At 36.3% G+C, this 15,126-nt stretch overlaps 1 protein-coding gene across 2 annotated transcripts; it reads right to left on the bottom strand.

The window, feature by feature from the left end:
* Positions 1–4,165: 4,165 nt before the first annotated feature.
* On the bottom strand, positions 4,166–14,683 carry LOC103418482 (exocyst complex component EXO70A1-like). Of its 2 annotated transcripts, XM_008356605.4 has the most exons (12): positions 14,402–14,683; positions 14,039–14,134; positions 12,984–13,189; positions 10,978–11,238; positions 9,455–9,593; positions 9,166–9,378; positions 8,257–8,462; positions 7,776–7,976; positions 7,588–7,687; positions 6,102–6,208; positions 5,837–5,983; positions 4,166–4,631 (listed from the first exon to the last, which is right to left on the bottom strand). In XM_008356605.4, exons 1-12 carry the CDS (start codon positions 14,567–14,569, stop codon positions 4,514–4,516), a joined length of 1,962 nt encoding a protein of 653 aa, XP_008354827.3. In that variant the 5' UTR covers positions 14,570–14,683; the 3' UTR covers positions 4,166–4,513. The 2 variants fall into 2 exon arrangements, with proteins under 2 accessions (XP_008354827.3, XP_070673900.1); XM_070817799.1 differs by lacking the exon at positions 10,978–11,238 and having other exon boundaries at positions 14,402–14,675.
* Positions 14,684–15,126: the final 443 nt, after the last annotated feature.

Raw genomic sequence — 15,126 nt, 5'->3', positions numbered from 1 at the left:
CTGTCAAAAAAAAGGTCATTTTACATAGAGTAAAGATTTCTCTCTCTTAAATAGGTATGTTGTGGCATCTGTATGTTGTTCATAAATTGACCAAATCGAACCGAACAATTAACCAAATCGAACCATGCAAATTCTTCGGTTCGATTTTTGGTTTTTATGGTAAACCGGGGGAAATCGAACCATACCCATCCAAATAACTCACGGATAGGCTCTTGACTTTGCCGTGATAACTTGCACCGATGTTCACTAGGTGAATGGACCAAACCGTCATTCTCCGAAAAAAACCTAACCTTTTTGTACAGCCAAAAACTAATTTGCATATGTATCTTGGAATGTATATAGTTTTCAAAAGACCATAATTGACTCACATGGCTCATTTGGTCGGCTGGAGAATAGATTATGAAGTATTAAAACGAACTTGAGTCCACTGTTGTTTGATATGTTCAAAAATACCATGAACGAATTATGTATTTTGGATTCGTATCTCGAAAAATACCATTAAAAATCTCTCGTCTTGTAATTCACTGATCCTATCTCCGTAAGTTGTTCCATCCCGTTGACATTGTGGCGTCTCATTTCAATAAAACAATTATATGTGTAAGGTTTTAAACACATAACATTGTATTATTGGATCGGAACGCCACGTGACAGTGAACACATATCATGTAAGTTGCTCTCCAGTTATACGTTAATAAACTCTACGTTGTAATAAGTTATACTTTTCCTAAACCCTATCTTAAAATACTTGCCTAGTTGTCAGTAAATTCAAAAATATGAAATCTCACAAATAAAAATTTTAAGATGAAATCTCACAAAACATTACCAATAGGGTTTGCAGCAATCAGCTGCTCCCCAACAGCCTTCACAGCATAAATCAATGCTCCAGCTTGATTTGTGTATGGCACCCGCTGCGCTGAAATTACCGACCGAATCAATTCAGCCGTCTGTTTTGCAGTAGCCTGCGATCCCTCAATTTTACTGCAACCACAAAAATTTGCAATCAAATTCTGAAACATGAAGGATACCTATTAACCAGTATAGTCTCTTGAGCACGCAGGTTGCGCCAGTATAGTCTATGAATTGCGCTGAAGAACAACTTACCGCTTTTTAAGCTTTTTAAGATATCACCAAATTTAATCTGAAAATGTCAAAAATACAAACTTCAAATCATCACAATTTCATTTCTATGAAATCAAAAAGACTAAAAAGAAACAAGCAAATAGAACCCTTATTCTCCGTCGTTTCAGGGAACCAAACAAAACCAACAAATCGCCTGAAGTTAATACAAATGGGAGCTACTTTTTTTATAGGTGATTTGTTGGTTTTTATATGGAAGCCAAATCAGGTGGGAATTTGAGAAAAATGAAAAACCCAAAGCTAATTAATTCCAAAAACAACAATCCACAACGGAAGTGAAAAACTTGGGGACCAAGATTGTCTGCCCTCCCACTTACAATCCCCTACTACTTTTCTAATCATTGATTTCATGTTTAGTTAATTTAATGCTCCAGGCAAAACCCACCTAACCGAAAACATAAGTAAAACCCCAATTATAAACCTGAGTTAAACCTTTAATCAAACTCTATATTAAACTATTAATAATAGAGTAATGCTATTCATACCATGTTTTTGTATCACATTTTCATACCACCTTAGGTGGTGTTTGATGTAGACAGTCACATCATCTGAATTAATTAGATTGTTTAATTTAGTTCATTATTTAATAAACTAATAATTAAGAAAAACTAGTTAATTAAATGATGATTGTGGTATACGAGGAGTGTTTCTTCTTCATTTCCTTAGGTTTTGCAAATTTTTCAAATAATGTGGCTGTCCACGTCAGATGCCATCCAATTAAGTTATCAATTAGAAAAGATAAAATTGTAGAGAGAGGGGTTTAAGAGGTGGACCTAGTGTGAGTGGGCGAGTGGTGCTGCGATTGTGAGATGCTGAGAGGAGTAGAACAAGGAGATGGGACCGAAGAAGATGACTCCGAGAAGAAGGTGAATTTGCGGAATCGGAAATGGAGGAGAGAGTGAAGAGAGAAGGCAGCAGCTGAGGCCATCTCTAAGGCCATCTCTAGCCGAAGGGTCCAGAGGGCCAGATGGCCGAAAATAGCCCTAAAACCGTCTCCAACCGAGGGCTAGGCCAGAGGGCTCTGGAATCTGGGAGGGCCCCACGGGGTCAGAGAGGGCTGGAGGGCTGGCTGCTTTCGGCCAGCCAGCCAGCCCGGGGCTGGCTATTTTTTTTTTAATGTTTTCCTATTGCTGTCGGTTATAACTGAAAGCATTAAAGAAGAATTTTTTAATACTGTCGGTTATAACCGACAGTAATAGTTATTCAAAAGCAAAATTTTTATTTTTAATTACTATTAGTGTCGGTTATAACCGACACTAATAGTTTGAATTTTTTTTAATATAACGGCTAGTAGCCGCTGTATTAACTTTTTTTTTTTTTTTATGAATTTAAACTTCTTTTTTCCCTTTTTTTTCCTTTTCATATGAATCAAATTTTGTTTCATATTTTTTTTTCAATTCTATTTTACAAAATTTGTTTCAATTTTTTTTTAAATTCAATTTTTTTTCCTATAACTTCTATTTCACAAAATTTATTTCATATTGTTTTTTAAATTCCATTTTTTTTCCTATAACTTCTATTTGACAAAATTTGTTTCATATTTTTTTTAAATTCTATTTTTTTCCTATAACTTCCTAAGTCATTATACAACATTAAATTAAATTAAGTAACATGAAACAACATTAAACAATATGAAACAACATTAAATAACATTAACCAACATAAAAATTATACAACATGAAACTTAAACAACATTTTAGTTGTAGTTTTTAAATAATAAATTATGTTTGACCGAAGGGTGAAGAGAGAAGGCAGCAGCTGAGGCCATCTCTAAGGCCATCTCTAACCGAAGGGTCCAGAGGGCCAGAGGGCCGAAAATAGCCCTAAAACCGTCTCCAACCGAGGGCTAGGCCAGAGGGCTCTGGAATCTGGGAGGGCCCCACGGGATCAGAGAGGGCTGGAGGGCTGGCTGCTTTCGGAAAGCCAGCCAGCCCCGGGCTGGCTATTTTTTTTTTTATAGTTTTGTTATTCCTGTCGGTTATAACCGACAGGAATACATACTATTATTTAATATACTAAATAATGGTGTATTCCTGTCGGTTATAACCGACAGGATTGTTTTATTTTTTTTTTACATTATTATTATTTTTTTTATTTACAAAATTTTTCATATAACTTCTATTTTTTCCTATAACTTCTATTTCACAAAATTTATTTCATATATTTTTTTTAAATTCCATTTTTTCCCTATAACTTCTATTTCACAAAATTTACTTCATATTGTTTTTTAAATTCCATTTTTTTCCTATAACTTCTATTTCACAAAATTTGTTTCATATTTTTTTTAAATTCTATTTTTTTCCTATAACTTCCTAAGCCATTATACAACATTAAATTAAATTAAGTAACATGAAACAACATTAAACAATATGAAACAACATTAAATAAAATTAACCAACATAAAAATTATACAACATGAAACTTAAACAACATTTTAGTTGTAGTTTTTAAATAATAAATTATGTTTGGCCCTATGGCCCTTTGGCCCTCGGTTGGAGACGGTTTTTTGTGATAGGGCTAAAACGAGCCCTCTAGCCCTCTCGCCCTCGGTAGGAGATAGAAGCAAATATGGCCATGTACTGTTCATTAAAATATTAATATCTTGGAGAATCTTGGAGGGTTAGAGGGCTAAAACGAGCCCTCTGGCCAGCCCTCGGTTAGAGATGGCCTGAGAGGGAGAGGGCTAGCCGGCTAGCCCAAGCCTGATTCCATTTTTTGGTTTGGTGGGGCCCACGAGCCCTTTGGCTTAACCCTCAGTTGGAGATGGTTTTCGTGTCATTTCGGATTATTTTCGACCTTCTAGCCGGATCGGTTAGAGATGGCCCAACATATGAAGCATGTTGTTAAAGTCAATCGTAGAAACCTATTGATGGAGTGTTCAATACCAATTTATTCCTCTCATCCCTTTCGACGTCTCTAAATAATCCAGCCATAAAATCGTCTTAAATTAAAACAATGACGTGGCAAATTCAGGATCGACTAGAGTAAAGAACCACGAGCTCTTCAGTACAGAAACATGTAATGATAGTGGATTTTAAAAGATCATAGCCATTCCTCGAAGAATTTAAAAATCTGGTCAAAAAAATACATTTGAAGATGGACTGAAAATATTCAAGAACAAAAAGAACCCTAATTTGGTCTGAAAGTGCTAAGAAACGACTGCCCATTTTATAAAATTACAAAATTTGAACTTGGAACGCCGCCGGGCCGTCGAAGCAGCAGGGACTATACAAGCATATGTGGAAAGACAGACCCCTCTTATTCACTGTGCGATATACAGGGAAGGGCACAAACATTCCACAGGATACCAAAACCGATGGTACACATCGTTGGCTAAATCAACAGAGAGCCGGAAAGAGCGAGAGACTTGTCAAATCTACCTCCTGGGTTCGTTCACGTTCCTCCCCTCGAAGAATTCACCCAACATTCGCTCAAGATCCTCCGCGGTGTACCGGATGTACTTTTGGGGGTTCTTTCCACTCTCAACCAGAGGCCTGTGAGACAAACAGAACATACAGATTTTGGCACCAATAGATACAACTAGTACTTCGACATATTTGAAAACGTGAAGAAAAAAAACATGACACCATGGATATGATTTCCAGGCCAATTAACATACAATAGTTACATGATATTCAGCCGGAATACCCGAACTGAAGTGTTGTCCTATTAAATTCCTTAGATAAATAAATGATGAAGTTTGTAAAACACGGTTAGTTAAGAGATATCCTCTTTAGAGTCCCTAGACCAAGTCCATGGGCCCACTTAAGTGTCTATGGTAGTTGTGGCCTTGTTTGGTCTCTAGGATTGCATTGGAATGAATAACCCACTATATTCAAGAAAATAGGTAGAGGTGAATGATTTTTCATCCCAGGGAATTAGGTGGATTAAACAAGAAGGAAACTTCTTCCTTCCAATCCCCCCAAAAATGGTAGGATTGGAAAGGATAAGTTTCCTTCATGTCTAGTCCCCTTCTGATTGCCTCCAAATGAAAAATCATTCACCTTTACCTTCAACATACCTTGAATATAGTGGGTTATCCATTCCTACCCAAACTTCGAGGTCTAACAAGCCCTTAATGTCCAGTCTCCAAAGTATTAAGCTTTTTTTTTCCCAATCTAGACTCTAGATTATTAAGTTTGGTCTAATAAACTACAAGGCTTAAATGTCAAAATGGTCCATGTGATGTACCCATTTAGCCAATTTAGTCCTTGTGTTTTCAATTTAGCCAATTTGATCCAAGAATTTACCTCTGTCAGCCAATCTAGATTCTTTTCTATTTCAGAAATATTAGGCCCATTTGATAACCATTTCGTTTTCAGGTCTTAGTTTTCACTTTTAGTTAGCAAAAGAGAAGAAATATAAGAAAGAAATGAGGGGATGACCAAGGGTGGAGTATGGGTGGTGGGAAGTGGAAGACATGAGAAATAAACACTAAAAACTAAGAACTTTTGATAGGTTTCTGTTTCTAGTTTTTGTTTTCTACATTTTCCTTCACTCTCCCTCCACCATTCACCCATCCTTCATTCCTCATTCCTACATATACATTCCCTATATCTCTATGAAGGAAAAACATGAAAACTAAAATGAAATGGTTATCAAACAGGCATTAATGTTTATTGTTCTTAAAGGGATGTATCGTTATACTGGACATGTGGTGACAGTGCATGCAAAACAATAGAAGATAATGAAAACACACCCATAACGTTTTATGAATGATCTGTAGGCAGGCAATAAGACTTCAGCAACTGCAAGTCTTAGTGACTCTCGCAACTCAGTATCAGGAACTGTCCACTGAGATTGTTTTTGATGAAATTCCTCAAACTGCATATTGAACGTCTTGAACCTGAAATGGATTATATTTCAGCTGGTCAAAATGTTGATGACAAAGTAATCCGTGAATCGATAGATAATCAAGTTACTCTTTTAGGTGTATGTTTCAGAGGATAGAAGTTGAGATCAACCTATCTTTAACAATTGCTCTAGAAACTCCACTGCTTCCTCCATCAGCAGCTACTGAACTACCACCTCCAGATGATGTCAAGCCTTGGATGGAGAGGCACTGCAGAATCTGCATGGAAGAAAACACCAACATTTCATAAGGTAGTGAAACACCTCTTAAGAGAAAAATAAAAGCAAAATGAACATGCTGAAAGTGTTAAATATACGTAAAGCATGCTTCTGCATCACTGCATTACGACAAGAGAAACCATATTTTCCACGAAATATATTCAGATTGGTTGGCGCTCGAAAAGTAGCAGGACATAGAACAGTCACATCGATCACCCTCTTTCTACTATTCCGTAGAACGGTAACTATTCTTTTTCAACCTTTTTCCTCTATCTAAATTTACTTTTCACACACACAAATTTTCATGCAGAAGCTAAAATAGTATCTCCATACATTTCTAAAAACAGAGGATACTGATGCTTAGAAAGAAGCTTAAAACCTCACTCTATAGTCTACCACATTAGGTTACAACCATGTCTCCTAGCCTTTCTTTGATAGTTCTAACATTTCTCTCTCACCAAATCACCCAAAAAGACGGTTATTACGCCTTTTAGTGCTGAATTGAAGTAATCAACACCCAAGTATACCTTATGTAAATAACAAGCAAGTTATTTCCCGTTTGTATTGGACCCAAAAACCTTTATATTAATCTCCTTTTCTTTTATCTTTTATCTTCTATGTTTTCTCCAATCTATATGAGGCCTAATGGAACTTCCTAACTACAATGCAATCCTGACAATGGAGTGAAGATACAGAAAGAATATTTGATATTAAGCTACAACAAATTAAGATATTAAGCTTTTATAAGTAATAGCCACTTGGCCCACACACACAAAAATTAAACAAAACCCAGGGAGAAGAGAAACATAATATAAGTAAATATCCAACAAAAATCTGGCACTATACAGTCCTTCAATTTAGAATATTATTCATTTCCAGGATCTACACCACTTCATGGCAGATGAAGGATTTCTCAAAAATATTTCAATATCTAAACTGAAAAGCCATAATTGTACAAATGTAATGGATTTTTATATGAAAAACACATAGGTCATGGATTTGAAAACGGAAGCTATTTCTTGTAAAAGTGTAATCGACATGCCAAACTAATGGTTGAACATATCAGACCATTACAGAATCAAAACACAACCTAAAGCACGGAGGGTTCAATTTTTTCTTATTAGTGGATTTTGAAGGTCTGTAAAACTTTACATTCCATAACTTCTCAATGGGGTACTAATACGTCTAATGTCACAATGACAATCTAATATCTTTAAAAGATAAAAGAAATGCAAAAAGCTTAACATTGATCATAATACAAATAGTAATGGCCCAAAAAGCAAGAACCAAGTCCCTATAAAGAAAAAACTAAGGTAAATTATGGAAAGATCGTGTAGGGTTCAATTAGGTCAACAAATCAATTATTTTAACAAACAGCACCTTTCCCCAAGCATTTCTTTTGTATTGGTTTGCATGCTGCTGAACAATTCTCCGGTGTCTTTGCACCCAATCATCCCCCAACAAATCTTTGGCTTCAGATCTGAAAACAATTTGAAACAGGAGTGGCACATATTATAGGCTTGTAACACTTAAACCAAAAGGTCAAATAAAACATATCTGAGACAAACCTCCGCACAGATCTGACCATATAGTGAATATTATTCATGAGAAATAGGTGAGTTAAAGCTGGATCTCTGTACTGCTTAGACTTCCCATCCAAATTGGTTTGAAGAGCTTGCATTATTTGCATCGTGACAGCAGCTAATTGTGAACCACCTTCATCTCCATTTTCAAATTCTTTGAAAAGTTGCTTCAATGTCGATTGGTAACTGTAATATATAGTTTTGGCCAACTTAGAAAGCTGTCAAATGAAAAATTAAGAAATAGGCATACAAAACCTATCTAACAGTCACAACCTAAAATTGATTGGCCAAAAAAAATATGTATCCTATGTATCAATGTATATAAGAGAAAGCAGCGTAAAAAAATATTTCAATAGAAACTATGAGGCACGTTTCAGAGGAATGATCATCCAACCAATAACCATAGAGCACCACTATCAGACCACAAGACCAGGAAAAGTCTTAAAGCCTAATTAGTGGAACTTACTCAAAAAGAAACTTCACATAGTTGATCACATAGCTTGTCAAAGGATGGACAGTGCCATCAGTTACAGCAGTTTTCGTTGCATCCCTTTCAACGGCTTCTTCAAAATCCCCAAAGGTACTTTTTGCGGTCTGGGCAAGCCTTTTTGTCAAGCTTGAAGCTGATTCTCTAATTTCAGCACAAGCTTTACCTATGAAGATCGTTTCAATCTGCAGATGAATTCAGGGATCAACTCAAAGCATGAATCTGGCACCAGGCCATCAGGCCATCAAGCTACCTACTTTCTCAACAAACAAGCAAGTTTGAAGTTACCTAGACACCACGTTAATGCAAAATGGAAAGTATTTTATTAAATTTGATTTTCTACAAAAATTGCATTGTAAGCAGCCACCAAGTGTACCGAGTGAAATAATTGATAACTAATTCTTCCAATTATGAAAATGCAAACAATAAATATAAACCATCATGGATGTGCTAAAGTATTGAAGCCCTAAGAGTAGAGTAATATCTTGTAAAAGATAACCAAACAAATATTCAAAATACAAAGAAGCTAAGTATTTTGATATAGATGAAATGGAAACAAAAAAATTATAATTTGATATGGATGTGATTGATAATTTGTGGAACAAAAGCCATCTGTATCTTAAGCAGACATATCTTGGAAAGAAACAAGAGAATATAGATCTTAAAATAAAATCCCCTAATTCTCGAACTCAAAGTTGTCTGATATACTTAATGATCCTATGTTACCTAATGTGATGAATTCCTAACTGTCAAAGTGCTCTGGACAAATCAATAGCCTTACAAACTTCAGCACCTAAGGGGCACTTCTAATTGTGTCATTTCCTTTGCTCTAATTTGTCATATTGTATATAGAGTGCATGCTTTATAAATTTGTTAAATTATTCAAACCTCTGAGTGAAGCTCCCGCATTATCTCGTACATGTCTAAAAGTACAAATAACTTTTCCGGAGATCTTTTGCTGTTAGCAATTGCCTCGCCAAAACTAAGTAGAACTGAGACACTACTTCTGGTAACTTCAGCAAAACATTGGTCACCAAGAGAATCAAATGTTTCAAACATTTGATCGCAAACTTTCCGCTCTCCGGCAAAGAGCAATTTGACCTGTTCATGGACAGTTAGATATTGAAGAAAAACAAAGATAATCTATGAAACTGAGGAAATGCCAGAAAATCCTTACAGCTATACGCATGTAATGAATCCAGTTCCCAATCTTGGCCTCCAAAATTTCCCATTGCATTTTCTGAACATCATCCTTGCTAAGTTTTTCGACCCCCAATTTATGGAGGCTTGCTTCCAAAACTGAAGAACGGGTATCCCTTCAAAAAAATGTTCAAATACAAGATCTGAATTGACCAGCTAGCTTCAATATTAATGGTGTGGTTAGGCACCCAGGGAGGACAGCAGAAATTACAAATGAGATTGAAGCATACAGGCACCTCTACATCACAATAACTTTTCTTTAGGATTTGAAAACTTAACTCCTATTATCGGACGGCACTAAGACAAGTATGGGTGTGTCAACATAGGCACAATGATTGTTGTATATATCATGTTTAAGAATGGAAAAAAACAAGACAAACTCGGAAAACTAAAAAGAAACAATCAAGATGAATAACACAAAGAATATATGTGGTTAGGCTACGTGCCTACTTCCATGGGGCAGCAACAACAAACTTTCACCATATCAATACTGAATGATTACAACAAATTATGTTGCCTAAGTCTCTAGAATTAAAACTTGACCAAAAACCTGAAAGAACAAGAATAAGAAATACACTATTATCTCCTTTGTTTTCTCTCGCACACACTTTACCCTTACAATACTCTCTCACTCTAACTCCTTGAGTGGTATAATTGATTGTTTTGCTCCACTTCAAAACTAGTGCAATAGCCCCTGTTGAGAGTTGTCCCACATCAGTGAGGAACAAGGTTTGCTATGTGTTTATATGATCTTGGGCTACTCCCCATATTGCCAATTGGTTCTATGGTGGAACCTCAATTTCATCAGCCCCTTTATATAAACATAATAAATGTCTTCTTCAATGAGGAATACTAATCCTAATTGGAATTTAGTTGGGAAACCAGCTCCTCCAATTGAGAAACCAACTCCAATTGGGAAAAAAATTGAATCCTCTGAGACTTTAATTCCTAAGAGCCTTAGGATAGCTCATTGGGCTTGAAAAACCCAACAATGTTTCCTATGCGTTTTCCAAAAGTCCAGATACAAGGATTGTGAAATTTTACATGGTTAGACATCTATCAGTGCTTTAGAAAACAATTACTTGTAAAAGAACCATTCTCAAACGATTTAAGACAACAATAGCTAAGTGCAGTTTTCTTGGAAAAAGTGATCAACACCTTGTTAAGTTTGGACTCTTTCTAGCAGATGAAGCAGCATCATTTCTAAGAACACAAAGAAGTATTCGACACACGTGGACACAAGTGTCATATCCCTTGGGTGTGAATGCGGAAAATGTTCTATGGAATTGTCCCACACACGTAGGTCAATTCTCTTCTAGTCATAAAATTTGAGCTTCACCAACATTAAATAACTTTATACCCAAAAAGCAGTAACTGTTTAACAAATCACCCGACGTTGATAAAATATGAAATCTTGAAATAACCTGTTGTCATGAGTAGGGAGTGAAAAACCAGCATGCCTCATTGATAACTGAAGAGCAAATAATGCCTCTTTATTACCTGTAAATTATTAGCAGCTGCTGGTGGTGACCAGCTTGAAACATTTGCTGGGCTAAATCATGTAACAATGGAAGAACCCGTAGTGGTATCAAAGCAGGAGGTGTGTAAACAGCATTTTCTAGGTTACTGTTGTGGTGTTCAGGATGGTTATTGGATGAAGGATTCTTGCCACCATAATCACCCTGATTCCCAGGAGATCCTGAGGATGGCCGCAATGAGGTTGGGAGGCAATCAAAAAGGCGTTCAGGCTCCACAGGTTTGCTGAAATTCGAAAACACATATATGGTGTAAATGAAGCACCATTTCAATTCTGAAAAAAGGCACAGTTACAGTTCAATAGATGACCTAACAACCTATCTGAAGGTCATTAACAAAATTAACATGCCTCATAAAAGCAAAGGCACAAAAAATTAGACTTCCCAAAGAAAAGTCGCATTCTATCGCAAAGTTAAGCAATAAAAGTTGAATATTTTTTAAAATATACGATGACGTTAGTGGAATTGACCATTTTGGTTCCATAGTTTGACCTTGGATTCAATTGGGTCACTGTCTATGTAACACGGATACTGCAAAGTTTAATAGGGTGAGTGAGTATCCCATACGGATATGGCCCCGATAAATTTCGTGTACAGAAGTATCTGTTGACATTAGGATATGGTATGGATAGGTTTAGATACATTTCAAATATGGTAAAGGTTACGGCACTAACAGGGATTATGATTTGAGGAATTTAGGGGTGAGTTTGTAATTTTAAAAGAAAATTTAGCCTGCCAAATAAGTCTTTCTTCTCCTTCCTGGTTTGACAAAATGGAAAAGGGGACTACAGATTTTATTTTCCTTAGTCTTATTTATCACAAGAAGAAGAAGTTGAAAAGAAAAGGGATTGGTCCCCTCAAAAGGGAAGGATCTCTACTAGACTGGACTGGACTCAGTCCCAATCCTGTCAAGTTGCACCTACCATGTGTGTTCAACCCAAGAAAAAAGAGAAAACACAGAAGTGTAACATGATGTGGTGAAAATAGGAAAATTCTTGACATAAAAAATGCATAATATTAAAGAATATCTGCTAAGGGCTGGACTGAACAGCCACATAAAGAGAAACCCGAGAGATATTAGAGAGGTGCGTACTAATATGATTAGCCCATCATTCTCTCCTCTCACATTGTTTTTTAGAAAGTCTGTTCTAATAAAAGGTCGTACCCAGTGCACAAGGCTGTTCTAATATTGAAATAAAATTACTAATGCTTTCTATATAAAAGGATGGGTAGAAATTTGCCAGTTAAACTCATTTTTAAAGTATACACAGTATTCTAATTGACGTATTTGTATCCTAGTTTTTAGAGATTTTTCATATCGCCCTACCCGAAAACCTGTATTTGTGTCATGCATCACAATCCCTGTATTTTCAATTGTTTCCATCAAGTCCCTGTAGTTAACCATTAGTTACAATAAAGAAACGGGTTTGGGATTGAGTTGGTTAGATTGGGGATTCCAGTGATTGGCTGGGATTCGATTGTAGAATTGTTGGAGAAGATGTAAGTCTTCCATACTACATTTTAATTTATGAATTGAATGTTAGATTATCCTTTAATAGTTTAACACCTTTTTTTTCTTGGACAATATTACCCCAGCACCAATGACTACCATCTGAAAGATTGAAGAAATTATAATTTGGGACTTGACTGTAACCAGTAGTTAACTATTGATACTTGACTGAAACAACTGAAACTACAATGACACATTTGAGACCAAAAGTCAAACTACAGGACCAAAATGATTGTTTCCCCATAAATAAATTCAATTGTTAGAAGGTATTACAATTAGACAAAAGAAAAACAAAATAACAGACCACCACCCTCTGATGCCAACACAAAACACAGACAAACAGGACATGTTGCACATGAAACTGAAACTGAAATGAAAGAAAAGTAGAGCATAGGCTGAAAATGGAGGCAAAGGAAGTAATAGCACCAGAAAAACAGCATCGTTAGTATTCAAATACAAACCTGTAAGACAATAACAGCTGCTTGAACTCTTCTTCCAGCTTTGAAATAGCTTTAGCAAGCAAACCATTTGCATCACTGATAACTCCATCACTACTCCTAAAGCCTTTTGTGCTACTAAAGAACCGTATGTTTCTTCTTAGCTGATCAATTGCTTCTAGATAACTTTCCAAGTCCTCACGAGGCCCTCTCAGTATCTTTGACTCGGCCTGCGAATTGAAAATCAGACATACGGCTAAAACACACACACACACAGCCCTAGGCAAGATAAGGCTAAAACAACACTGTCATATGGTAATATCCCAGCAATTAACTCTAATAAGCATTTTTACAGCTGGAAATGATAAAAAATTATTACAGGTAGATTATTGAAAATCCAATGACTACTAAAGAATCAAATGTTAGGTAAGATCCTCTCTTGCAAGCTATGAAGTGTGGACAACTATACCGACATATGGTCTAGGTTAGTGCCTAGGCTTCATGACTGCATCGCAAACATTCACCAAAGCAAAAAAATTACATGTCTACCTGTTGTAACTTGCTGGTAATTTTACATAGTTAAATTGCTTGAGTAAATTATTAACAGCACATTTACACGAAAATAAAAAGAAAAAGTGCATGGACTAGTAATTTCAAATCCCACTTGAAGTGCAATGTATCCAGGGTTTTGCATGGTTTTTCTGCCTAATTTAGTCACATTCTCAAAAATCGAACTCCTTTCTTACAAATCATCCTGCCCAAATGGGACCAGAAAGTGAACAATGCTCATGTCCTATGAAAGCACCCCAACAACCCGCACGAACAAACTAGGCGCATTCATTGTAACAGGTGCAATTGCAAAAAATCAAACGTCAACAATAAAATCCAAGAAATACGAAGGAAGTTAAGCGCCCGGTGTACAGATACCATTTCTTACAAGAAAAAAAGATTTGGTTTACACTCATTCGATATAAAGTCGAGTCTAGTTAAAATTAAACAAGTTGAGAGGTATTGGCTGATCTGACTAACAATTACTGTATATATGTTGTTACAAATTAAGCTTAGGAATGAAAATATACCTGACGAGAAAGATCGAATTGCGCCAATATAACCTCAGCAGCCTTCAAGGTCTTGTCAATGTTCTCATGAGCTTTCCGAATAGAATGCGTCCTAATCTGCACAATCCAAAATTCAGACAAGCCAGCCCAAATAATTAAACACAAACTTAAGATCAAGCATATGAAACCCAGTCAAAATCTGAGAGATCCACCGTTTGGTTACTGAGAAAAATAAAAGAACAAAAACATATATATATATATATATATATGCTACTCTTGTGTGAGGAAAGTAAAGGCCAAGTCAAACTCAAAAGCTGCGATCCGAACTTGAAAAAGAAAACCAAAGGTAGAAGAAGAAGAAGAAGGTGAGAGGGTGGGACTGACCTGGGTAGGACGCATGGCGGTTTCGAGGGCGGAGAGGCGGTGGTCAAAGGAGCCAAGAATTGAGACGACGCTGTCAGTGATGGTCTGGCTCTTTTGCAGTGACTCTCTCATGGTGGCTGCTCTCGCGCTCAGTGAATCGCCGCCCGGTGCGGCGGCAACAACAGCCATTCTTGTCCTTGTTGTTTTGAATCTCCTTCTCCTTGTCCTCCTTCTTCGTCGTTGCTGCAGAGCTTCTTGAACGAAACAGGAAAGGAAAGAAAAAACGAGGATTGAATTTAAATATTTTTTTTAATTTGTATTTAATGGTTTAAAGTTGGCGAGATGGTAATTATGGACCCCACTGGCAGTTAGACATTTTCCTCTCTGTCTTTTTTTATTATTTTTTTATCTTTTTTTTGGGGTCAAAATTCCAGTCTTTCTTCGGACACTGTTTTTCTCAAGTCTCCTTCCCTCTTTCTATATTCTCTATCCAATAAGAATTTTCATTTCTACCTACCGATTTGGTTTTGGGTTGGACCGCACAATAATTCAACAATAATTTGATATTGAGTACGTTATTTATTAGAGTCTAACTTCAAATCTTGTGCACCTAAAATGGATGTGTCTTGTTTGTGATTTTAGTTATTATTTGACACATATTAAGTTCATGACAATAAAGTTAAGAAAATACGCGTCAGTCAATAATTGAGAATACAAAGAGACCACACCAACTTTGAGTTCAGAAC

This window comes from Malus domestica, chromosome 02 (assembly GCF_042453785.1).
Source record: "Malus domestica chromosome 02, GDT2T_hap1".
NCBI lineage: Eukaryota > Viridiplantae > Streptophyta > Magnoliopsida > Rosales > Rosaceae > Malus > Malus domestica.
The sequence above is the reverse complement of the archived record's forward strand: the minus strand, read 5'-3'. Positions and strand labels throughout refer to the sequence as shown.

Bases quoted from the DNA above. Each gene is read 5' to 3' on its own strand.
- LOC103418482 (XM_008356605.4), bottom strand. From the start codon at position 14,569: ATGGCTGTTGTTGCCGCCGCACCGGGCGGCGATTCACTGAGCGCGAGA. The intron at 11,239-12,983 runs GTTTGTATTTGA...TTCGAATTTCAG, and splicing joins CAGCTGTTATTGTCTTACAG to CAAACCTGTGGAGCCTGAAC. The intron at 5,984-6,101 runs GTTGATCTCAAC...AATCCATTTCAG, and splicing joins AGAGCAATTGTTAAAGATAG to GTTCAAGACGTTCAATATGC.